Raw genomic sequence first — 27,035 nt, 5'->3', positions numbered from 1 at the left:
ATACTGATCAGACCAGCCTGAAGACGGGACTTCAGTGGGAGGGGAGGTTGGGGCAAGGGATTGATTGATTTTGATTTTCTTCTTCTGGTGGATAGGTACAGACCACCCTCTTGGTACATTGTAGTGGGCAGAGAGGTAAGAATTTTAAGTTGACAGCTATGGCTCATGGTTCACAGATAAACCAGGAGTCTTTACAGTGGGGCTCCTTCATGGGAAATTTTTCTCTGACCAAGTCCAGCTACTTGATTTTTAGAGGCCTGAAATGCTGCCATGTCTTTTCTGTGGCTCAAAATTCTTCCTTAGGGAAAAAAACATTGTGTCATCCCCCCCCACCCACCTTTTTTTTTTTTTTTTTTTTTTTTTTTTTTTTGTTTGCTGGGTAGCATGAACAGCAAGGTTTTAACTGATATGGGATCAAATGTGTGCCCCCATTCCTGAATTCCACAAGAGGAACATCACTCCCTGCCCTGGAACTTCATGTTCAAGCAAAGAATAAGATTGGTGGGAGGAAGACCGACTCTTCAGGGTGTGGGCATGAAAGTCCTCCTCTTGAGGACTTTCCAATTGTGGGTCTGAATGTTGGGAAATCCTCAGGATCTCATTATATACAGCATGTCTATCCTCTTGAGGAGGTGCTGCCTGTCTGACTGACTTTGCTCAGATAATTTTAACACTATGGTTAAAATCCTTGAGCAAGGAGATGAGCTTCTGGCTCATAAAGAAATTATTTTGGCTACTAGATTGCCTCCTTCCTAGCTGAAGTTATGGTGCAGTGGAGCCCTTGAAACAAGGGCTGAAAGAAAACCTCATTCTCCAGCTGAGTGGGAGCATCTCTCTACTACCTGGGCAAGCCACTACTGTCACTAAATCCCAACTCCTGTATTTTTTCATTATTTATTGCTATTTAATTCAGGACTCCAATCGTAGCAAACCATTAGTGATTATTTGTCCACAGGATGCTGCAATAAATGTTGTTTGAAAAAAAGTACCTTAGCTGGTGTGGTAATAGACACCTGTAAACTGAGCACTTGGCATGGTGATGCAGGATCTGAATTTGAGGCTAGTTTAGGCTACATAGTAAATCCTGTCTTTAAAACAAAAAACAAAAGTCCAAGTTCTCAAAACAATATTTCCTTTTTGTCAGAGATGTTGCAATGTGATAATAAGTCAAAATCTGACATGTTTCACATAATCTGTTGAGCATTATCTATGAAGGTTAAGTTAAAGGATTTTTAGAGCTGGGCATGGTTGTGATCCTAGCATTCAATAAGCTAAGGAAGGGGATTTGCTGAAAGTTCAAAGCTAGTCTGGGGTGCATAGTGAGTACCATATTATCTGAGTTTATAGAGTAAGAACCTGTATCAAGAACAAAAACAATGGACATTTAAAGACATATGTATGTAGACAAGTCACATGTTACTATCATCTGGCTCAGCTCCAACAAGGACTGATGAGCAACTGCGTGAGCCAGAAGAAGTCTGGTAGTTATTTTTAAGGATAATCCTTTGGTAGTTTGTTTTTTTCAAGACAGGGTTTCTCTGTGACTTTGGAGGCTGCCTGAACTAGCTCTGTAGACCAGGCTCCTCTTGAACTCACAGAGATCCGTCTGCCTCTGTCTCCCCAGTGCTGGGATTAAAGGCATGTGCCACCACTGCCCAGCTAATTCTTTGTTTTAGTAAGACCTTTGGCCTTTGTTCTAGTTGATAGAAAGTAAATCTCTGGATTTCTGTTATGAAATGTAAGAGGCCTGGAATGTTTTGTAAATCAGGTAGATTACCTGATCCACCAGTTGTCATGGATTCAAGTCATGAACTAGCTTGTGTGGCTTCCTGTGTAGACTCATGCAAACCCACTCTGGTACTGGAAAGGGTTGTTAACTTTCTGAAAACCACATTGGCATCAGGCTTTGTCCACACTCTGAACCATTTTGGGTTATGTGATAGTATACCTGTTTGCCTTCTCTTATCCAAGAGCTGGTGAGATTGAAATCCCAGAAAATACTTGACGTGGTATTTGTACATCTGTTATTTTCTCCCTGTGAAGATCAATGAAGACTGTAGGAGAAAATAGCTTCAACCTTAATCTGGCTCCTGGGAAAGGATGGAAACAGCTAATTTTGGTGATTGGGCTAGGCTGCCAATTGAGACCAAAACCCAGGTTTGGATGTTTGTGGGCAATATTTCTACATTGGATTACACAACTGTTCTGGGATGCCCTTAGGACACTGTCATCCTGTACACAGAAGAACCTGTTGTCTTGGCATTCCCCCTATGGACATCTCATCTTTAAGTTTTAGAATTCGTGAATCATAAAGGTAACTTGAGGCATTCTCAACTTCGATTCTTTTTATTTACCAAACTGGTCCTAGTTTTAAGGGAATAACCTCGGATATATGTTTGCTCAATAAAGACTTAGAGGAGTGTGATCACAGTTGCTTTTGGTCATGGGAATGCATCCTTGAGAGCTTGTGGGTGACATTCTTACTGCCTGCCATGGGTTAGGGATTTGTAAATTTCTGCCTGATGATAAGGTGCAAAGACTGACTTGCCCAAACCATACAAACATGATTGTGTCTGAGCCAAACTGGTACCCATTTTAAGGCTCTTCTGGAGCTAAATTTTTAAAGAGTGACCCTGGTCCTTAACTAGCCAATCCCAGGAATTTGCTGCCCTCCAGTGGTTTCTTAGAGGAGGGACCTCACATTTAAGGTGCTCTAATACTTGCTTAGTGAGCCAAGTTATCACTGGACTAGACACCATTTTTTCCTATTAAGCTCAACACAGCTTCTCCCAGGAACACTGTATGGGAAAGAAGCCAGACTTCTTGCAGTACTCAAGTTTCATGACGGAATTCTTCCCACTAGGTCTTTTCTCTTTGAATCTACCTCCTGAAGTACTAATCCATTTACAATGAGTAGTGGTTTGTTCCTTTTGTATGAATTATAGTCTGAAATTGTTGGGCCCTTTAATGTTAGCAAAACTTAATGAACACACACACAGCAGTGAGCACGCTGTAGTGGCAAAGAGGATTTTAGTCTAGCTAGTATGCCTACATATCAAGATGACTTGTGTTAGATAGAATATTGCTACCTATTCTTGCAGAATTGTTTTATTGATACTCAGAATAAACAGGGATAGTTTTATTAGTTGCAATAAATAGGAGTACACAATTAGATCAATTTGACAAGCTTAATAACTCCTCGTAAGTAGGATCTATCATGAGTAAAGGCTGATAGACAGTAAAAGAATGAGAGGCTTATGAACTTGTAAATAGTGGGGAAAAAGGTAATTCACTTTCCCATGGATCAGCTATCTCAGGACAAGAGGACATTTGCTTGACCTATAGTTTCTACTACAGTAATTACTAGCCATATGTAGCTAAGTTAAAATGAAATCTAAACAATTTAATAGCTTGCACCTGTAATACTAGTAGTACTTGGAAGACTAAGGCAAGATTGCAAGTTATAGTTAAAAAAAAAAAAAGTCAGTTGGGGGTTGGTGGCTCATACCTTTAATCCCAGCACTAGGGAGGTAGAGGCAGGAGGATCTCTTCTGGTTCAAGGCCATCCTCATCTACACTGACTTCCAGGATAACCAGGGCTAAGAGACTGTCACCTAAAAAAAAAAAAAAAAAAAAAAATCCTGGCGTTTCTCACTTGCATAATCATATTTCCAGTGCTCAGTGGCCATACAATTGCACAGTGCATATATAGAACATGCTGTGGTATGTTCTGTTGGTCAATATAATAACTAGGTCTATGGTAGCTGAGATTTAGAAAATGCCTTTAAGAGTTCTGGTAACTAAAATGGTCCTCCTATTGATGCTAGATAGATTTTAAAAAATAATTTTGGGGAAATGTGCCTACCTCTAACTCTGTAATATTTAATCTTGTTCTACTAAGAACAGTGGTACAATTTAGCATTTACATTAGAGTTTTATAATCTGAAGACAGATTATGTGCAAACACTATCATTTTATGTAAGGGACTCAGATATATGGTGGATTTTGGTAGTTCTGGAACCAGTTGGCCACAGTATACTGAGGGACAACTGTAACTAAAACAAGTCAGTGCTATAAAAAGTTAACTTAGTCCATAGTATATAAAGTTAATTATGAAATGTCTGCCTCACTAACCTCTCCATTTTCTGTGGGGGAAAACACCAGTGATAATCGGATTGAAAGGGTTTAAAAGCATTGCTTGTAGCTGAGAGGTATGGTTCAGTAATTCCTGCACTATGGAGGCAGAAGCAGGCAGATATCTGTGAGTTTGAGGCCAGCGTGGTCTACAGAATGACTTTTCAGGACAGGCTGAGTTTTCAGGACAGGCTACAAGCTACAGAGAAACCATGTCTGGGGGTGGGGGTGGGGAATTGCTTCTGTGTAAAAGTTTGTTTTTATTAATAGTATCACATAATACTTACTGTTCCTTGGCACCACTGCCAAAACATGAGAGCAGTCTTTACAACCATTATCAGAGTCCAAAGGGGATGGTACTTCCTATAAATCAGGCAGGGGAGCCACTGTTGCCATGGTAGAGATGACCTCCATCGAAGAAGCCAGGTTTCACTGGAGGCAGGCACTCCAGTTGGGAAGGTAGATTATACTGCCAATGAAACAGGAGCTTCCTCCAACTCCTTTAGACTTGAGCATAGAAGAAAATAACAGAAAACCACCTGGGCTGGAGGTTTTACATAATTTTATTTTCAGACTGTAGGATCACTTGCTTTTTAAAAAATAGAATCTTATTCTTTTGCCCAGGTTGGCCTAGAACTTTTATGTAATCTCGGCCAGCCTTGCATTTTCAGTTCTCCTTTTGCTTCCAGATTCTTGAATGCTGGAAATTACAGGCCTGAGCCAGCATGCTTGGCTTCACTTGTCACATATAAGTAGAAGAGCCCTCAGTTAAGTCTTCACTGTGCTTGGGTATAGCTTTTCTTTCTACATGTTCAGTTAGACATCCTAAGATGATGGCACTGCAGTCACAGAGCTCTCAAGGGCTTTTGGAAAAATCTCACCAGACCATCAATCTGAATCCAGATCATGGGGGTTATCATAGCCAAACTCCTTCTGTACATCCAAAGGGTACTTGCTCCACACCAACTGTCTGCTGCCTCTTTCCTCCTCACTGAGGCTGTTGTATTCATTAGAGTCTAAAAGGAGATAAGGATTTTATTCATTATAAAATACTTGCTCAAGCCAATATATATAAATTTGTGTGTGACTGTACATGTGTGGTGGTCAGATGACAATTTATGGAAGTTAGTTGTCCTTCCACAGCAAGGGTTCTAGAGATCCACTTCATGTTGCCAAACTTGCTGGCTGATATGTTAATACCCTCCTCTCTCACCCCCAAAAGGGTTTCCCTCTAGCTCTGGATGCCTTGGAACTCACTTTGTAGACCAGACTGGCCTTGAACTCACATCTACCGGCCTGTCTCTCAAGTGCTGGAATTAAATGCATGTGTTACCACACCCAGTTTTCTTATTTATTTTTTTAATGTATTTCATTGTTTTTCCAGAATGTATATATGAGCATCCTGTGTAGGGCTGGTGCCCACTAAGGTCAGAAGATGGAAGAATGGAATTGATGGCTGTAAGCTGCCATATTAGTACTAGGAAGAGAACCCAGAGCTAGTACTCTTAGCCATTGAACATTTTTCCAACCCTGGTAATACTTTCTTGCTTGATGGGAGTAGGGAAAAGAATGGGCTACACATTTTACCAAATGCTAAAGTTGACCCAATATTGTCTCATTTTTAGAGAGAAAATGATATTCAAAGAAGTGAAATAACTTCTTATACATAGGCAGTAACAACTCAGGATTAGAACCTAGGCCTGGCTGATAAGATATCCCAATAGTTCCCCTGGAAAGAGGGGAAAGCCAGCCATTCGCATCACACCCATTAGTTAATTACATCTTCACTTCAATCATGACTTCTACCAGTCCTTGCCCATCTGGGTTGCTACCCACCTCTAGAATCTCCATCTCCATCACTGCTTTCTTCATCTGGGTACTCATTGCGCCAATTATTTTCACTGTTTTCATCATCTTCATCTTCATATGTATCTTCTGGTTGCTGATCATCATTCACCTGAACATCTCAACATAAACACGAGTTTAAGTCCAAAACCTCTAAGTTATGCTCTTTAGGAGAAGCTGCTGGTACAAGGGGAGATTCAAGTAAAGGTGTAATGTAAAAATGGCAGATTAGGAGTTTGTGTGACTGTGCTTTACAAGAGACTATGTAATCTTAACTCTACTCAAGAATCTAGTCATAGATATCACATTCCAATGTCATTAGAGCAGGCAGTGGCATCCATATTAAGATTTCCGAAGGACTGTCAGGTGGGAGAGGGATTTTATGACTGCGTAATGCCAAAGATCAGGATCAAAAACCTCAAAACAGGGCTGGAGAGATGGCTCAGTCATTAAAGGCTAGGCTCACAACCAAAAATATACAAACCTCAAAGTAAATGGTACAGGAAGGCTTGATTAGAGACCATATAGTGGTCCATGGTAGGTCCTATTTGCAAGAGCACCCACAGATATATGCACATATACCCAGACATACACACTTCATACACATACATTTTAAAAAAACTTTTTCTTTTTGGTGTTCTCAAGATAGGGTTTCTGTGTAGCTGTGGCTGTCCTGGAACTAGCACTGTAGACCAGGCTGGCCTTGAAATCACAGATAACCACCTGCCTCTGTGTTCCAAGTGCTGGGATTCTCAACACTATCGCCCAGCAAATTTTTTGTTTGTTTGTTTGTTTGTTTTTTGTTTTGTTTTGCTCATGTTAATGTCTGGTTTGACAATTGGGAATTGAACCTAGGTCCTTTTTAAAAACCATCAAGAACTAGAACAGTGTTTATTAAGAGTGGAATCCAGGAGCTGGAGAAGATGGCTCAGTGGTTAAGAGAACTGGTTACTCTTCCAAAGGACCTGGCTTCAATTCCCAGCACTCACATGGCATCTTATGACTATCTGTAACTACTGTTCCAGGTGACCTGACACTTTCATACAGACATATATGCAGACAAAACCCCAAAGTACATTAAATACATTTAAAATAAAATTTGATCCCAGCACTCAGGAGGCAAATCTCTGTGAGTTTGAGACCAGCCTCTAAAACCACAGAGAAACCCTGTCTTGAAAAAAGCAAAGAGTGGAATCCAGGAAGCAGGTTGATCTCTGTGAGTTCAAGGCTAGCTTGATCTACAGAGTGAGTTCTAGGACAGCCAGAGCTGCTGTTACTTAAAGCTGTCTTGAAAAGTCAAAAAACAAAAAAGAAACCAAAACAAACCAAACCAAAAAAAGACAAACCAAAACATCAAGCGTATAGTCCATAGCCAGATGTCTTATATATTTGTAATTCCAATATTGGGTAAACTGAGGCAATTTAAACTGCCAATGTTCAAGCCTACCTGGACTACATAGCGATACTGTTTCAGAAAAATAAGGGACTAGAAGATGACTTAGTGGGTAAAATACTTGTACAAGCTTAACTACCAGAGTTTAGATATCCAGAACTTAATATAAAGCTGGGTGGGTTGGGTAGCTTGCCTGAGACCCCAGTAAGTACATGGGAGGCAGAGATAAGAATCTCTGCAACAAGCTGTCTTGTTAGTTTAGATGGATTGGAGAGCTCTGGTTTCTGTGAGAGACCCTGCTTCAAGGAAGACACTCACTGTTAACTTTGGGCCTCCATGTGCTCCAACAAACAGGAACATACATTCACACACATATAGCCCCTCCATACTTTTTAAGGGGTGGTGGTGGTGAAGAAGCCAGGAGTGGCGGCACAAGTCTATAATCCCAGCATTTGTGTTTTGGAGATAAAAGGAAATTTATTAAGTACACAGTAAGTTTGAGGTCAGCCTGGGCTACATGAGACCCTGTCTCAACAAAAGAGAATAGCAAGATGACTTAGTGAAAGGTGTTTGCCACCAAGCCTGATGATCTACGTTTGATCCCAGGAGCCAACATGGTTGAAAGAACAAGTTGTCCTCTGACTTCCATACATGTACAATGGTATACACCCTAAACAAAATTAATTTTAAAATTTAAGAACAAACAAAAGCAAAACTGAGTAGAGTCTAGGAAGTCAAAGTATACTGATACATATCCTTCTCCTCTTGGACCCCTTACCAGCTCCCACTCCTGGCTGTAGGGCTGCACAGAGAGGATGTTCTCAATCCATCCTGGAGGGGCCATCTCCATATAGTAAATGTCATATACGTAGTCATCATTGTGCTTTGATTCCTTCTGGTGCTCCACTTGTGGTCCATCTTCAGATACAGTCAACCTCTCACGGATCAACTCTACAGAATTGCAGAGGATCACATCTGGATCAGATGTCTACAAAGAAAACAGCAATAAGATTCAAATAATGTTCTAAAGATTGAGCAAATGAAGGCCTGTTATTGTTTTCCATGCTGTGTTCAAGATGCTTTTTGTTTTGTTTTGAGATAGGGTTTTATTATGCAGAGACCTCAACCAGGAAGGCCTCTGCTTACCAAGTACTAGGAGTGCACCATTATCCCGGCACATGCCTAGTCTTTTTCTACCTGCTTCTATAGGTCTCTTTGCTATTATGTTCTTCCTTGGGGATCCATAGGCCCACATAGGTTTCCTGGTAAAGCCTACTAAAACCTGGCTCGTCTTAACTGACCAATATCCTAAAATTAATGAAAACTAGGCCTGACAGTGGTGGCGCATGCTTTTAGTTTCAGAGGCAGAGGCAGGGGGATTTCTGTGCATTCAAGGACAGCCTGGTCTACAGAGTGAGTTCCAGAACAGCTAGGATGGTTATACAGAGAAAACCTGTCTTAAAACCAACAAAACCAACCAACCAAAAAAACCTAAAAAACAAAACAAAAACCCATCACCACCACCACCAAAAAACTAGAGTCACCTATAATCTCTCTGCAAGAAGGAAGAGCTCTTAGTAAATGCTCATGAAACAAATATGATTATATGCTCAAATGTGTTTAGGAAAAACTTTCAATATTAAATTTCTATTCCATATTTTTTTCTTTTTTTAACTGACTTGGTAAGAATCTAATTCTGGGGTAGGTATTGATTGTAAATATGTTTTTAGGTATGTGATTTTGAAATATTTTCTCCTAACTTGATAGTTTAGGTTTTCATTATCATAATATTTTTAATTTATGTAAAACATTGCATTTATTTTTAAGTTATGCTGCTTTGTTAGTTTACATATTGTTTATTTAACTTACTAATGTTTTTTTCTTCTCTGTTTACTTGTTCTCTGCTTTTGGATAAAGGTTTTGGAACCATTTTTAACACATTTATGCATGAACTATATAACTTTATTATATAAAGCTTTTAACCACTGGGGGGGGGGAGAAGGAAGAGCTAGAAAACACTTAAGTAGCCCAGGTTAAAGATGTTCTCCAACAACTACAGGGTCCTTGGGTCAGTGTGAAGCTGCAGGGAAATGCTGCAGATGGCTGGCCTTGCTAAACAGCTTTATCTCGGAAAGCTACATAGCTCAAACCAGCTACCATACATAAATAGGAATGTTCTACAACCAAAGCACAAGGCGAATGTTCCCTTGGTCTAAAGTCACAAAAGAATTGGTACAAGTTTTGTGCAGGCTTTTGCTCCTCCTCAAAGTTTTTTTGCTTTTGTTTTAAGCGTATGAGTGCTTTGCCTATATGTATGTATGTGCACCACATGTATGTGTGGAGCCTTCAGAGGTCAAAAGAGAGTGCTGGATTTCCTGCTACCCAAGTTACAAATGGTGGTAAGCTGCCATGTGGGTGTGGGGAATTGACCTTAAGTACTCTGCAAGAGCAATGAGTGCTGTTAACCCCCAGCTCATCAACACTCCAACTCATAGATCCCCACCCAGACCATTAAATTACATAGTCAATAAATTTCTAAGACCAACAAAAGTGCCAAACAATTTTATATTCAGAATAAATTAACCAACTTCCCGCTAGTTTGGGTTGTGGGTAAACTGATTTCTTTTTCCAGTGTTGAAATTTGAATTGAAGGCCTTATACAAGCTAGATAAAATGCTTTATCTCTGATCAGTATTCCTAATTCCTAGTTTACTTTTAGGTTGCTGTGGTTTTTCATGAACAGACATTGCTCTTGTAACTTTTGTTACTTGTCTGAACTATGTAGCCCAGACTGGCATCAAATACTTGGAAATCTTGCTTCAGTTTCCTAAACGCTAGGATTATAGGCATTAAGCCACTATACTTTGGAGAAAAATTTTCTTTATTGCAATTGTGTGTGTCCTAGTTAGCTTTAACCATCAACCTCAAATAGTCTTGAGTCACAAGAAGAGAATCTCAATTGAGGGATTGTATAGATTGACCAGTGGCTTTGTCTGTGGGTGATTAACTTGTTAATTATAGACGGGCACAGACTATGTTGTACCATTTCCTGAGCGGGTGGTCTTGGGCTACAAAAAAAGCTAAGCATAAGCCCTAGAGAGTAAGATACCAGGAAACATTTTCCAGCATGGTATAGTGGTATACACCCCTTCAGTCCCAGCACAAATGGGCAGAGGCAGACAGATCTCTAAGTTTAAGACCAGCCTGGTCTACACACTGAGTTCTAGGACATCCAAAACTACATAGTGAGACCTTCCCCTCAAAAAACCCAAAACAACAACAAAGAAGCATTTTGCATGGTTTCTGCTTCAAGTTCCTAAACCCTTTACTACCCTGTTACTTTTGTTCAAAGTGTATCACAGCAACAGAAAGGAAACTAGGATAGTACTACCTGGGTGTACATGCCATGATGCACATATGGGTCCCAGAGATTCAACTCAGGTTGTACCCTTACCTGTTGAACACTTGCACCAGTCCTCAGAAAAATTATTTTTATTGTCTACATATTTGTCCTCATATTTTCAGTTTCATGTTCTGTTGTTAAACACATACTTCCCATGTTGCAAATCTTTAGGGTTATCAATCTTATTACTTCAAATCATTGTGTATGTCTGTTCCATTAACATTTTTACGCATATGCCTGCTTGTCATATGTATACTGCTTGTACACTGTGCCTAGATTCCAGAAGGTATTGGATCCACATGAACTGGAGTAACAGGTGTCTTATGTAGGTGCTGGGAACCAGATACAGGTCCTCATGATGAAACATCAAGTAAACTATTGTGCCATCTCTATAGCCCCAAGTATATCTATAAGCAGCATCACAATGAGTATGTCATTTTTGCATTTGAAAAATGGTGATAATCCTGGGGGAAACAAGTCCTTACCTAATTTCACTACCATTCCAATTTAAAAAGTAGAGATTACCCTGAAAAGCACCAACACTTAACACTATCTGAGGGTTGCATGTCAATCAACCAATAAAAGGAAAGGAATCTGTTCTGGTCCACTGACTATAGGTACAAATTGCCTTTCCTACAAAAAATAAACACACAAATGGTTACCTGCAATACTAGATTCTGTTTCTTTAGAGTAACACAAAGCTTAGTCACCTGTAACTATGGAATACATACTACATACAATTTTACCATGCCTTCTTTCACAGCTGTTTTGCCTCTTAAGTCAGTGTTCTCCATTTGTGGGTTGTGGCTCTTTGGGGATGGCATATCAGATATCCTGCATATCAGATATTTACATTACAATTCGTAACTAACAAAATTACAGTTATGAAGTAACGATTTCTTTTCTTTTTTTCCAGAGACAGGGTTTCACTGTGTAACCCTGGCTGTCCTGGAACTAGCTCTGTAGATCAGGCCTGCCTTTGCCTCCTGAGTATTGAGATTAAAGGCATGTGCTACCACTGCCTGGTGCAATGAAATAATTTTATAGTTGGGAGGGTCACATGAGGAACTGTATTAGGAAGGTTAAGAACCAATGATCTAATGTGGTAATGTCTTCACAAACTAATGTCCTAAGGAAACCTACTATTTTGATTAGTCAATAAATGCTAATAAAAATTTTTTTGAAAAAAGTAAAAACAAAATGGTGATTAAAGTACCTAATTCATAGTATTTGTGAAGATTAAACAAATTAAAGGAAAATACAGTGTTAGGGATTTAGTTTGGTGGATGAACACTTGCCCCCTAAGCAGTGCAAAGCAAGGCCCGAACAAAAACTAAGTATACTTACGGCACAATAACTTATGAAATCAACAGTATCTTTTTGTCAATGCCATAGTTATCTTTTGTTGAATTATTTATCTAAGTTAAATCTTGAAGTATAATTATTGTGAAAACATAAACTTCAAAAGAGATTTTTTGAGACAGGGTTTCTCTTTGTAATAGTCCTGATTTTCCTGGAACTTACTTTATAGACCAGGCTGGCCTCAAACTCGCTGAGATCTGCCTGCCTCTGCCTCTGAGTGCTGGGACTAAAGGCGTGGGCCATTACCCCATGGCCAAACTTTAATTTTTAATCTGCTTGCGGGCCATTTATAGGATAATTGCTCTGCTACATATTCCTCTTGTCATAGTATTCTGCTATAATAGAGATCCATAGCAATTGAGCAGGCTGACCATGGACCAAACCTCTAAAGTTGTGAGCTTACAAAAAAAAATTCCTTCATTTGTCAGGACAACAAAAGTCTAACATAATATCTAAATAATAATGTATATATTTTATATAATGTATATATTTTAAGTAGGCTCAAACCTACTTTTCAAAAGTAGATTTTATTTATTTTGAGACAGGGTCTGTGTAGCCCTGGCTGTCCTTGAACACAAAGAGATCTTCATGCCTCTGCCTCTATTGTGCTGCTATTAAAGTCCTGGACAACCACACCAAAAAAAATTTTTTTCCCCTTTTAGAGACAAGGTCTCACTGTGCAGTCTTGGCAGGCCCGGAACGCATAGAGCTCGACCTGCCACTGCCACACAAAACTGCTAGGATCAAAGGTGTGCACCACCACAACCAACTGACTGACAAAGAGACTAAGAAGGGGTTGGGGGAAAGGGAGAAAAAAACCAATACTGAGGGGCGTCGGTGGCACACCCTGCAACCCCAGTTCTAGGGCAGCTGAAGCAGGAGGACTGCTGTGTGTCAGAGGCCTGCTTGGCCTACATAGCCTGTAATCTGTCAACTAGGGCTACACAGCAAAACTCTAGCTCAAACAAACAAACAAACAAACAAAAAACCCAAACAGGTAAAAATAAGGCTATCTTTTAGAGTGGATTATCCATCCTCAGGTTTCGAGCGCATGCCTGTCTGCCTTTGGGAGCTGTGCAGCGACACCCACTACTCACTCTGCAGCAGTCTGTGGCCGCCGCCTCTAGGTCTCCTCCTCGTGGACCAAGTCCAACAACTGGAAGCCTGCATCCCCGACATCTTCTGACACACAGCGTGGCTCCAAACTACTGGAGATCCCCGAGGCTCGGTGGCTGGAGACTACTCTGTAGCGGCCCTCTTTACGAACCTCGCGAACTGAGGCCCGAAGATCGCGGCGGATACGCAGCTGGCTGCTCCGGGACGGGCGCAGGGCAGCCCGGCACAAGCTGCTGGATTGGCTCCTCCTGAGGGGCGACAGGAAAAGAATGACCGCCTCAGCGACTGTTTGTGTTTCGGCAGCGTTCAAAGATCCCTTCCACAGAGTCCACCCCCCACCTCATACCTGGGAGCGCACGGTAGCAACCAACTGGAAGACATTACTCTCAGCCGCCGAATCCGGACGCTCTGGCGTCTCCTGAGCACACGACTCGACCTCGCCGCTCCGGAGGCGTTTACAGGCCAGCACGAGAGCCTCTGCAGGCTCCGCGCTACGCTTCCGCTTCACGCGCAGCACCGCAGTCCTGCCGGCCTCCATAGCGACTGCCGAGGAGCACTGTGGGAAGGCGCGGGGTGCAGAGGGCCGCGCCGCGTCGAACGTCACGCCTACGCACGGAGGCCCCGCCCCCGTGTGGAGGGTGAGGCAAAATGGCCGCACCCTTGGCGGCGAGTGGAGCGCTTCCCACAGCGGGTGAGCTGTTGGCGGTGCTGGGGAGGTAGGGCCGTGGCTGGTCCTGGGTGCAGCCAGCTTTCGAAACTCATTTCTAGGGCTCTGGCTGAGGGCCCTGGCGTGTGTACGTTCGGGTTCCTGGTATACTTGTGGACTTTTCCAGAGTCCACGTGGAGTTGTTGAAACACCCTGGAGGACTGGTCTGCCCAGCCACTGCAGTCGGCTTGGGTGATTGTCCTTTCTCAAAATGCGACTGAGCATAGAGCAGGGCCTGGGGCATAAGTCTGGTGCCGGCAACCTCGCTTCAGCCACGAAAACCCAGGCTTCGGTCCCCGAGCCGTTCAGCCGTTCTCTTATTCGGGATGGCTTTCTTAGTGTTCTGAGTCATTGGAAACCATTCAGTTCACAATATTGGCCCGCAGTAGTGCTGTAAATGTACCCTACGTAGACAAGCTTTCTATTAAAACTCTGGAGTGGCCCTCCTTGCGTTTCAAACCCTAGCAACACCACAGATAAGTGTGTCTAGTATGCCGAGGAAAGACCACTCTGGCACTTTTGCTCACTTTACCTCCTTACTTGCCTTCACCTGAGGGCTGGACCCGGATTAACTTGTGAGGCACTTTGATCCTGTTGGAATTTCTGAAGAGTGCCAAAATTTCCAGACAGCATTATTTATTTATTTTGGGTTTCTCTTTCCCTCTTTCTCCCCTTTCTCCCTCTCCCTTTCTCTCTCAAGACAGGTTCTCACTCTTGTTCTGACAAATATGGAACTCATAAAGATCCTCCTGCCTTTCCCTTTCTAATTCTGGAATTAAAGATATGCACGATCATGTTGTATTTTGTTCTTATTTTTGTGATAATTTCCCAGGTTGACATCAAAGTTCAGATCCTTTACCTCAGCCTCCTAAGTGCTGAGTCTGTAGACATGTGCTTCACCACACCTGATTTTATTATTATTTGAAACAGGGTTTCTCTGTGTAGTTTTGGTGCCTGTCCTGCAACTTACTTGGTTGGACCACACTGGCTTCGAACTCACATCTCCCTTTGCCTCCCGAGTGCTGGGATTAAAGTAGTGTGCCACCACCACCTGGGTTATAGTTCTTGATGGTATGTACTATATATAAAATGAGATGACTCTTGCTGGAAATATTAAAATACTGATTAATATTTTTTGAGATGGGCTATCACTATGCAGTTCTTGCTGACCTAGAACTTCCCCATGTAGACCATGCTGGCCTTGAACTTAAACAGAGATCCTCCTGACTCTCTTCCCCAGAGCTGAGATTGAAGACCTGTGTCATTAATAAAAATTTTAAGTGATTTTTGACATTTTTGTCTGTTTCTTGATTTTTCTCCTTTTTTGTTTTCTTGTCCCTTCACCACAGGCATTATAATTGATTAGGTTTCTCGATATCCAGATTGTTCCTAAGAAGAAAATTGACAAGACCACATTTCTTTGCAAACATTGAGGAGCTAGTTGGCAAGATGAAGGTCTTTTGCGGTCGTGCCAATCCAACCACAGGATCCCTGGAATGGCTGGAGGAGGATGAACACTATGATTATCATCAGGAAATTGCCAGGTAACAAGGGATGCTTCTCAGCTGGCTGTAGGTAGATAGGGCCCAGCGGCATTAATTTAGTTTTGAAGTTCCATTTTGGACACAGTTTTCTGAGGAGTTGATGTTACCTAGGAGAATAAAACAGTTGCTGAAAGCAGTGTGGGGAGTGCGTGGTTACTGTAACCCTGAAGTGGCAACAGTGGAGGTGAGGGGAAGATGAGCTTGGAGGAGCTGAGTTCAGAGACTCACTGTATGCAGTAAGGGAGGCAAAGTTCAAGAAGGACCAAGAGGTCTTCTGGTTAGAGTGGCTAGGTAGATGGAGACGTCATTCTCTGAGGGAAAGAATCACTGGAAGAATGGGCAGTGTTCTAGAGGGAATGGTATTGGACATTTGGTTCTAAGATTTCAGATGATGCTAGTAGGTCGAAAGAAGCATGAGCCTTGTGAGTCAGGATTTGTAGAACTTGGGAAAGTTGAAATTGAGAGAAGTTGTAGCATCTCAACAAAGGAGGGTCTGGAAAGTAAAATCTGTATTAGCTGACGAGGCAGAAAGTGGAACCAGAAGGAAAGTTAGGATGGAAAGAAAAGGAAAGAGGAAGTAACTGTTAGGGTCAGGCTGCTAAGAAGTCCTGAGTGCTAATGACCATTAGCAAACAGCAGGAAGCAGTGGTGGTGGGGGGTGAGTTATATCAGTGGAGTGGTGAGAAGTGAGTGGCTGTTAAAGCCAGGAAGCTAGTGAGTGAACATATCTTTTAAAATGTAGGCAGGGGCCGGGTGTTAGTGGTGCAGGCCTTTAATCCCAGCCCTCAGGAGGCGGAGGCAGGCGGACTTTTGCAAGTCTGAGGCCAGCCTGACCTACAGAGCTAGTTCCAGCTAGTGCTACACAGAGAAACCCTGTCTCAAAACAAACAAACAAAAAAGGAAAAAGGAAGAAAAAAGGAAAGGAAGAAAGGTAGGGAGCTGGAGAGATGGCTCAGCAGTTAAGGTGTAGCTAGCTCTGGAAACTCTGATTCCCCTTCTGGGCTCTGTGGGTACTTGCACTCACAGGGACATGTATCTTCACACAAATATACTTATATAATTAAAAATGAAATAACTAGTTTTTGTATTTTATTTCATGAGATTTATATATTTATGTATTTTATGTTTGTGAGTGCTCTATTTGCATGTATTCCTACATGACAAAAGAGAGCATCAGACAGAAGTGGGCATTGGATTCCTTTATAGATGGTTGTGAGCTACCATGTGGTTGCTGGGAATTAAATTCAGGACCTCTGGAAGAGTAACCAGTGCTCTAAACTGGTGAGCCATCTCTCTAATCCTGAGAGTTTATTTTTAAGACAGGATCTTACTATGTATATCATTGGTATGTAGACCAGTCTGGCCTTGAACTCATAGAGATCTGCCAGGCTCTGCTTCTCAAGTGCTAGGGTTAAAGGTAAGTATCACTCCATCTGGCTCTTAATTTTATCTTTATGTTATATGTATGTCTGAATATATGTCTGTGTACCACATATGTACAGTGCCCACGTAGGTCAGAAGAGGGTGTCAGATTCCCAGGTACTAGAGTTAGACAGGTGTCAGCTACCATTAGGGTGCTGGGAATCAAACCCAGGTCATTTGAAAGAGCAGCAAGTGCTCTTAACTACTGAATTATCTGTCTAGCCCTAGAATTCACATTAAAAACAAAACAAAGTGGGCATGATGACACCTGATTGTAATCTTAGCACCAGGGAAGTGGAGACAGGAGAATCCTTGGGGCTTGCTTGACCAGCTTATCTATTCTAATTGGTGAACTAGGCCGGTGAGAGACCCTGACTCAGAGGAGGTGCATAGTATAGATGAGGATGGTTGGAGAGTTTCCTCCAGTTTCCACATGCTTGTACAAACTTGTGCTTGTGCACACACGTGAATGTGCATACAATATATAAAGTGGGTAGGCAGCATATTTTCAAACATGCATTAATTTATCTTAGGTTGATATCCTAATTAGCACCCAATGAGTGTATTTTTCTTTATTCTTGGCTTGATTGGTTTTATCACAGTTAGAAATAGCAAAACATTGAAAATGACATAAATGTCTATCAACTTTGTTAGGCAAACCTGTTGTGCATCTATATAGCAAAATAGAATGCAACTGGGAAAACAGAAATGAAGTTCTTTCATTTTATCCTCTACTGGTAGAGTGATCATCACAATATATTACATGAAAAAAAGCAAGTGTAAAATTATACTGCTTTTGTGTCAGAAATAAAGTGTTGCTTATTTTTTTAAAAAAAGGAAGCACTGGAAAAGAAAGTGGAAATTGATGAAAGTTCCCCGTAGACAGTGCAAATGGGACTGGGTGGGTGTTTGTTATGGTTGGTTTTCATGTTTACTTGCCATAATTAGACTCACTTGAGTAGGGAGCTGCACCAGAAGAATTTTCCTATATACCACCCTGATTTTGGGTGGCACCTCTGGTAGCACCCAGATGAAAAAGGGTGTTTCAGAAGGAAGTTCCTCCCATTTACTTGCTTGTCCTTCCCTCTTGACAATGAGTCAGTTTGGACTGCTGCTCTTGCGGCTTCCTTCTCTGACAGCAGAACCAGAGTTTTTAAGCTTTCAGGGTAGAATAGGAACCAGCCCCCCCTGCAGCAACTTTCTGGGCTCCAGGTACCAGACTGGGACTACTGGGGCACCCTGCCTTGTGAACTAAATAACTACCGGTCATAGTCCCCTAGTGAGTGAAAGCTATTCTGGGACTACTATAACTTTGAAACACTCATCTTTAAGGACCAGATAACTACCGGTTTTCAGCATCTCAGGTGTAAGTAGCTTAGCTGTTGTTACTATTTTAAAGCTCACTAGATTTATCTGGGTGTGGTGTATGTAGAAGATTCTCCTAGTGCACACTTACCAACCTTCAGATTGTTTATCTGTGTCTGGAGCCAGTCAATTTTATTACCCAATCATTTTTGTATTTTGTAACTTTGTCCAAAGATGCTTAAAGGAATGAACCAGCACCACTATTTTTAGTTTTCCACAGATGTTTGAATGGTTTCATACACAGAGTCACTAAACTCCCTGTACCTTTCAAGAGGAGAATCAGGACTCAAATTCTCGATAAATTCTTTAAATAGTGCATACCATGGGTTTTCAGTGCTCTCCATACTATCTGAGGAATCTTTTTTTTTCCAAGACAGATTTCTTTTTGTAGCCCTGGCTGTCCTAGAACTTGCTCTATAAGCCAGTCTGGTCTCCAACTGAGAGATGGTGTCTGCTTCTGCCTCCAAAGTGCTAGGATAAAACCTGTGCACCATGCCCAGCTATCTAAGGAGTTTTTAGTGACTGTAGGTTCCATTCAGCTGAAGAACCTGTTCTAGACATCAATAAACCCACTTGAGAAACTCATCCTTATAATTCTGTTTTTTCCAGCACCACTTCCTGGTACTATAATTTGTTTTACTCAGGCAACAGAATCAAAGGGATAGATAATATATATATTTTGTCTTTTTTAAAAATATCTCAGAGGTTAAGAGCAATGGCTGCTCTTCCAGAGGACCCAAGATCAATTCCCAGCATCCACATGGCAGCTAACAACTGTCTCTAATTCAATTTTCAGGGGATCTGACACCTTCTTATCAATGCAAATACAATTAAGTTAAATTAAAAAAATTATAGATTTATTTTATGTAGATGGTACTCTCTGCATATACACCTGCGTGCCAGAAGAGGGTATCAGATTCCATTAGAGATGGCTGTAAGCCACCATGTGGTTTCTGGTAATTGAGCTTATCTGGAAGAGCTGCCAATGCTCTTAACCCCCGGAATCATCTCTCTAGCTCCTATCTTAGAATTGATTAACGAAATTCTTCAAATGCAGCTTCTCAGGTGATTCTAATTGTGACAAGACTTGTCCCACAGAGCTCCCATAGGCCAACTTGATCTAGTGCTCAGATTTCCTTTTCAGGTGTTTCTAGTTGTATCAAGTTGACAGTTAACAACAGTACAAACTGGTGGTTGTGGGTGCCTTTAAGCAGAGCACTTTTGAGGTAGAGGCAGGTGTATCTCCTTATGTTCAAGAACAGCTTGGTCTATGTATAAGTTCCAGGCCAGCCAGGGATACATAGTTGGGAACCTGTCTCAAAACCAAGAGGGACAAAAAAACAAAACAAAAAAAACCCCTAACCAACACAGTGGGGTAGATGGAGAATGAAGTGAGGATTCTTAGGATTATAGCCTCATCTTTATTTAAAGCACACTAGGTAAGTAAGTATTCTATCACTGAGTGGCAACCCGCAGCCACCTCCTAAGCTTGGGGAGAATAAAGTAAGCATAGGAAGAACTGTAGGTGTCTCAGAGGGAAAAGTATTCTTTCAGTGTAATGTTCTCCAAGTGTAGAGCATACACAGCCACTGTTAAAACTGTCTGCAGTGGAGTGGTTCAAGTGCAGCCTCAGCCTCCAGACTCCATCTTGACTTGGCTTGGTATATGTAGAAAAATCTGCATTTCAGATAAGCTTTCCTAGTCGTGCTGGCAGAAAACTGGAAGCCGCTTTTGCTAAGAGTGCCTCAGTTTCTCCTGGAATTCCCAGGAAGCCTCTTTGGGCTGTGGCCTGAGTCCTGGGTATTCACTTGTCCCTGCCACAGGGTTTTCAGCTTTTTACTTCTCTTTATTTTTTCCTATTTGTGTTGTGTTGGGGATCTAATTGAGGGCTTTACACCTGCTAGATGCTAGGTATTTTTTATGCCACTGAGGCCCACCCCTGGCTCCAGTTTCCAGAATTTTTAGTTGCTGTGATAGAAAATATGGATGTGATTTCCTTCTTCTTTTTTAATCATTTTTATTTTACATCCTGGCTGAAGACTCCCCCTTGCCCTCCCCCTTCCAGTCCCTTCCCCCAAGTCCCCTCCTCTTCCATCTCCTATGAATATTAATAAAACATGGCATATCAACTTGCAGTAAGACTAAGCACCACCCCTTGTGTTAAGGCTGGGCAAGATGACCCAGTATGAGGAATAGGGTCCTAAAAGCCAGTAAAAAGTCAGAGACAGACCCTGTTCCCACTGTTAGAAGTCCCATAAGATGGCCAAGTTATACAACTGTAACATATACTCAGAGTGCCTAGGTCAGTCTTGTGTAGGCTCTCTGGTTGTTAGTTCAGTCTCTACAAGCCCCTTTGAACCCAATTAATTGATTGTGTGAGCCTTCCTGTGCTCTTACTGTCCTCTGAACTTTGCCTAATGTTTGGCTGTCTCTGCATCTGCCTCCATTAGTTCCTGGATGATGCCTCTCTGATGACAATTGGGCCAGGTGCCAATCTGGTCATAGACATTGGCTAATTCAGGCTACTTGTCTACTGTTTCTAGGAGTCTAATCTGGGTTCCTCCCCATACACTCCTAGGAGATTCCCTTGTGGCAGGTCTGCCCAACCCTTAAATGCACACACCCCCCTTCTCCAAGCTGTCCTCCTCAGCACTCTCCCTCTCAACATGTTCCCATCCCCATCTGCCCTCAGCCTCTCATGAAATCTCTTCTATTTGATTTTCTTCCCTTTACACACCATATTTAGCTTATTATTGTACCCTGATGTATTATGATCTAAAATATGGTTGTTGCTCGTCTCTGATGTGATGTGAACTTATGAGCCTAATGAACCTTACATGTAGAGCAGCTATATGCTCTCCCTTTCCCAGTTCCTCTTCCTAGTTGGATATATGGGGTTGTTCTAAAGTGTACAAGTATCATTCAAAGTTAGGTCAAGTGTTAGGATTACTGAGTGTTATATGATCAGAATGTTCATGGTTATAGGCTAGCTGATGGGCCTGTGAAATGGGTCAGCAGGGTAAAGGTGTTTACCACCAACACTAACAACCTGAATTCTATCCCCAGGGTCCATATAAAGGTGGAAGAAAAGAGTTGATTCCTGCAATTGACCTTTGGCCTCCAGATGCACACATAGATAAACACTTAAAATTACTTCTCTAGGTTAACTACTAGGGCATTTTGGGGCCTTAGAAGAGTATCTGCTCTGAGATGATTTATTTTTTCAATAGCAGAGAATGATAGTAACTGATTATACTAAAGTAAATTTTGGGGGCTGACAAGATGGCTCAGTGGGTACAGGTGCTGCCAAGCCTAAAGACTTGAGCTAAATCCTTGCAATCCACATGGTTTAAGGAAAGCACTGACTTCCACAAAATTGTTCTTTGACTTCTACATATGTGCCATGGTGCATTTATTTCTTGCTCCAAAATAATATAATTTATTCACTTGAGACAAAATGTTACTATGTAGGCCATGTTGTCTCAAACTCACAGAAATCAACCCACTTCTGCATCCCAAGTCCTGTGAGTAAAGGTAAGTGATACCATGCCCAGTTTAAGAAAAAAATAATATTTTGAGACTGCATTTTGCTGTGTAATCCAGGCTGGCCTTAAACTCATTCTCTTTCTTCAGGCTTGAAATGCTTGAGACTATATGCTTGAATTACCACACCAGGCTAATAAAATATTTTAAAGTGATGACATACTTTTTCCATCCAATTGAGGACTGCTTTTATTTGTGGGAACTCTTTGATGTATTCATGCATGTTTTTATTAGCAAAGGTTTTTGATTACCTTTGTTTTCTTTTATCTTTTAAGGTCATCCTATGCAGATATGCTGCACGACAAAGACAGAGTAAGTGTAAAGTAAATCATATTACACAGGGTTTCACTGTAGGGCCCTGTATGGAACTTTCCATGTAGCCCATGCTGACCTTGGAGATGCTACTGTTCTTTGCTTTTGAGTGCTGGGATTTTTTTTTTTTTTTTTTTTTTTTTTTTTTTTTTGTTGTTGTTGTTGTTGTTTTGTTTTTTGAGACAAGATTTCTCTGTGTAGCTTTGGAGCCTGTCCTGGAACTCACTCTGTAGAGTAGTCTAGCCTTGAACTCACAGAGATCTAGCTATCTCTGCCTTCTGAGTGCTGGGATTATAGTGTGTGCCACCATGACTGGTGGAAGCCATAGTCTTGATAATGGACTTTGGAATTTTGGGTTGTAAGTCAGAAACTCAGGAATCTGGATATTCAGTAATTCTGAGAGATGTATGGTATAATAGTTAGAAAACCTTTCAGGATGCTAGGTTCTACCTCTGGCTGTTCTACCTCTTAGCTTTATTAAGGTGCAGTTGACAAGGGCTGGGTGGATGGTGCAGTGGATAAAATACTTGTTCCGTAAGCATGAGGACCTGAATTTGAATCCCCAGCACCCATGTAAGACCTGGGCAATTCAGTGGGTTTCTAACCCAGTAGGAGTGACAGAGACAGGTAGACTGTGGGGCTTGCTGGTCAGCCTATCTACCTGAGCCAGTCACTTGAAGTTCAGTGAGAGACTTGTCTCAGATACCATGGAATTTGATAGAGGAAGACACTCAGCTTCTGGCTTCCACATGGGCCCACATGAAAGCAGGCACATGCATTTATACATGTTAGTTAAGCATCTTGTATATTTATTGGTATAATGTAGTGTATTAACTCGGTGTGCTTGACTGCACTTGCGTGAATAAACACATTGTGAAATGATTAAATGAAATTATTTACCATCTGTCATCTACATACTTAGATTTTTCCTTTGTGTTGATCTGAGAACATTTAAAATCTACTCTCATAGAATATGTAATACATTATTTGACTGCAGTCACCATGTTGAGCGAACTTGCTCATCCTGTGTAACAGAAACTTTATGCCCTTTCACCAGTGTCCTCTCGGTTTCTATTAGTTATCATTGGCTCTGCTTCTGAGTTCAATTTGTTTAGATTCTGTATACCAGTCACAACACATACTTGTCTTTCTGTGTCTTGCTTATTACTTGTTTCACTTAACAGGTCCATCAGTATTATCAACATGACAGGATTTATTTTTAAGACTAAATGAATAGCATGTCATTGGGGGGGATGTATATTAAATTGGTGATGATGACTGCCATTGATCTGTAATCTAGAAAAAAATGTGCAGTCTCTTTTGACCTTGCTTGCTCAGTTTTAAAATGCATATGGTATAGAAGGTAAAAATTGTGAGTCCATAAAATCATATCTGTGGCGGTACCTAAGAGCATATTGTAAGGTACATTGGGCCATCATTGCAGAGTTACATTTCATGTTTTCTTTTTCACATTTTTTTGTTTTGTTTTTCTTTTACCTTTGTTTGGATTGTGGACCAGTCTAGTTGTGATTTTACAATGGGTTTTTTTTTTTTTTTTTTTTTTTTTTGGTGTTGGGCGCTAGCAGATGTGAACAAGGTACATTAATATATGAAAATGTTTTTTGTTTGTTTTATTTTCCAAGACAGGGTCTTTCTGTGTTACAGTTCTGGCTGTCTTGAAACTCACTCTGTAGACCAGGCTGGCCTCAAACTCACAGAGATCTGCCTGCCTCTGCCTCCTGAGTGCTGGGATTAAAGGTGTGTGCTACCACCACCTGGCTCGAAAATGTTTTAATGAATTTCCCACCCCAGTTTTGTTTAAGATTTGTTTATTTTATGTGTGTGAGTGTTCTATCAAGTTTATGCCAGAAGAAGTTATCAGATTTCACTATAGATGGTTTTGAGCTACCATGTAGTTGCTGGGAATTGAATTCAAGACCTCTGAAAGAGCAGCCACTGCTCTTAACCACTGAGCCATCTTTTCAGCCCTCCACTCCTATTTTTAAAGGTAATATTTTAACATGTATTCCATGCTGGCCATGAACTTACTATGTAGCCTAGCTGGCCTCATATCCATGATAGTCCTCTGGCCTTTATTGTTTGAAATGTTTTTAACTCTTTCTTTTTTGAGGGACCTACCACCCAGCTCCCAAATAATTCATACGTAGAGGCTTATTCTTAGTTTTGAGTGCTTGACCTTAGCTTGGCTTATTGCTAGCCAGCTTTTCTTAACTTAAATTAACCCATCTACCTTTTCCTCTGGGCTTTTATCTTTCTTACATCTGTATTTCTTACTTTCCTCCTTATTCCGTGGCTGGCTGGCCCCTGAAGTCCTCCTCTCTTTGTTTCCTCATTGCTTTCTCCTATTCAGTTCTCCTATTTTTACTCTCTGCCTGCCAGCCCTGCCTATCCTTGCTCCTGCCTTGCTATTGGCCATTCAGCTCTTTATTGAGACCACAAGGTGTTTTAGACAGGTATAATAACACAGCTTCATAGAGTTAAACAAATGCAGCATAAACAAAAGTAACATACCTGAAAATAATATTCTACCACAGGTCTTAGCTTCTCAAGTGCTGGCATTACAAAGTCCACACTATCACACCCTGCTCTGAAACCCTTTATTTTGTATGCTGTTAATAAAAACAATGATAATGTCTTAGTTACTTTCCTGTTGTTGTGATAAAATACCCAGACAAAAGCCACTTAAAGGCAAAAGGTTTTATTCTGGTTCATAGTTAAAGCTTATGGCGTAGAAAGGATGGGTTAGTTATGGTGATAGGAGTGCAGGTGGTCACATTGAATTCATAGCAAAGAATCACCAGCAAGATGCTCCATGGGTAAAGACTTGCAGCAAAGCTGTACGCAGATAGTGTTCCAACTGTTGGATAAAGGGAAAGCCTGCTACAGTTCTCTATGTTGTAGTCAAGATTCTTAGTTTTTATGTTTTTTGGGTTTTTTTTTTTTTTTTTTTTTTTTGAACACAAGAGTCTCATTGTGCAATACTGGCTGGCCTGGAACTCGCTGTATAGACTGAGTTGACCTCAACTCATATCTGCCTGTCTCTGCCTCTCCAGTGCTGGGATTAAACTCATACACCACCATGCCTGGTGATTTTATTTTATTTTTATTAGTGTGTATGGTGTATATAGATGCATATTCTGTGCAGGTGATTTCAGAGGCCAGAAGAGGGTGCTATATCACTGGAGCTGGAGTTGTATTGTAACTACCCAATGAGGGATTAGCAAGTACTCTTCATTGTTGAGACATCTCCTTAGCCTTAAAAGGACATGCTTTTTTTTTTTTTTTTTTTAACTTTATTTTTATTCCATGTGCACTGGTGTTTTGCCTGTGTGTATGTCTGTGTGAGCATGTTGGATCTCCTGGAACTGGAATTAGAGTCAGTTGTGAGCTGTCATATGGGTGCTGAGAATTGAACCTGAGTCCTCTGGAAGAGAAGCCAGTGCTATTAACCATTGAACTAGCTCTTCAGCCCCTTAAAAGGATGTTCTTGAGCACCTTTGATGTACAGACTATACTAAAGATCTAATTTTTAAGCAAATATCTGAATGTGTTTGCTTAGCTATCTGGGAAAAAGCAGTCCTGGTTTTTGAGTAGACAAATAACATAACATTCTCATCTCATTATTGAGTCTGTGCTTATGAGACTTTCTGATTTTAGTATGACCCATATAGAAAGGGTCCTTCTTACTTCAGAGAGAAGTTGATCAAATGACATCCCATTCAGTCAGCTAACCCAGAAAGATAGCCCACCCCTCTTTTTGTAAGCCTATAATCTATAATCTATCATCAAATTCTACTCATCTTCAGCCCCTCATTTACTTGCATTGAGCTCCTCTTATTCCTCTATATGACAACCCAAGGATCACAATTGAGTCAGGTCTTCTACAAAAGTAAGTGCTCTTAACTGATGAGCCATGGTTCTAGCCCCTAATAAGTATATGTTTGACAGTTTGAAGAAATTGTTGAAAATTTTTTTAGAGTACATGCATAATCTTATGTTCCTATTACTGATGTATGAGGTTTCTAGTTTCTTCAAATTTTTGTCAACACTTACTACTTTAGAGGCTGGTATATAGCTCAGTAGTACACTTGTCTAGTGTATGTGAGGTCAACATGTAGTATTTTAAACTTAAAAACAGACAAACAAACAAACAAACAAAAACCAATCCCCAAACCCAAAACCCCTTTTTATCATTGAATTGGCAGGATGAGTTGTAGGTAATGGTACTTGTCTCCAAACCTGAGCCCTGTTTTGTCCCTAGACCTTACATGGTGGAAGGGAGAGAACTGACTCCTGCAGATCCTATTTGGATGTACACATATGCCCTATTGTGTGCCCACACATGCCCCAACCCAGACAAATAAATAGTGTGAAACTATTTTAAAAATATTTATTGGGGCTGAGAGATGGCTCTGTGGTTAAGAACACTCCAGAGGACCCAAGTTTGAGTATTTAATGGGAACATACCAAACTAAGTCAATAGAAAGCCCTGATTTAGGACTGACAAAAACTTCCATAAGTTGGCAAGGAAGGTCTGTGAGCTGGTGCTTTCTGAGATGAATGTGTTTGGGTTTGGGTGCTATTCTGAGGAGGCTGGTTGTGGGGTACTGGGAGAAGATGGCCTGGAACCAGCTGCCATTTCTGAAAGGAACCTGATCAGAACTCTTCCGGAAAGGACATGTTTTCTCTCTGCTCCTACCTGTCATTCACCCTCTTAATTTCCTTATTGGCTTTACATACTTAGCAGCTAAAAAGGACAGGGGTTTGCAATTTCCCCAGCATTCTTCAACAGAGAATAGAAGAGTATGGCACACAGAGAATCATTTAGTACAGGGCAGGAGACTGAGTCAGTGATCTTGGAGTCTTGCA

General features: G+C 41.2%; 2 protein-coding genes across 2 annotated transcripts in view; one reads left to right on the top strand and one right to left on the bottom strand.

The window, feature by feature from the left end:
• Window positions 1–4,679: 4,679 nt before the first annotated feature.
• On the bottom strand, window positions 4,680–13,824 carry Slc7a6os (solute carrier family 7 member 6 opposite strand). The gene is given in 7 exon segments (XM_051201372.1): window positions 4,680–5,150; window positions 5,971–6,091; window positions 8,151–8,360; window positions 13,235–13,263; window positions 13,266–13,476; window positions 13,478–13,501; window positions 13,600–13,824. Coding segments are annotated over 7 exon segments (915 nt in total). The 5' UTR covers window positions 13,792–13,824; the 3' UTR covers window positions 4,680–5,022.
• A 90-nt stretch (window positions 13,825–13,914) lies between these two features.
• The window catches only part of Prmt7 (protein arginine methyltransferase 7), a 46,126-nt gene continuing 33,005 nt past the window's right edge, over window positions 13,915–27,035 (top strand). Inside the window, 3 exon segments of the mRNA XM_051201618.1 lie at window positions 13,915–13,944; window positions 15,309–15,503; window positions 22,109–22,145. Of these exon segments, the coding sequence (XP_051057575.1) occupies window positions 15,409–15,503; window positions 22,109–22,145 (132 nt within the window). The 5' untranslated portion in view covers window positions 13,915–13,944; window positions 15,309–15,408.

Source organism: Phodopus roborovskii, unplaced genomic scaffold (assembly GCF_943737965.1).
Source record: "Phodopus roborovskii unplaced genomic scaffold, PHOROB, whole genome shotgun sequence".
Classification (NCBI taxonomy): domain Eukaryota; kingdom Metazoa; phylum Chordata; class Mammalia; order Rodentia; family Cricetidae; genus Phodopus; species Phodopus roborovskii.
This window is presented reverse-complemented; position numbering and strand designations above follow the sequence as displayed.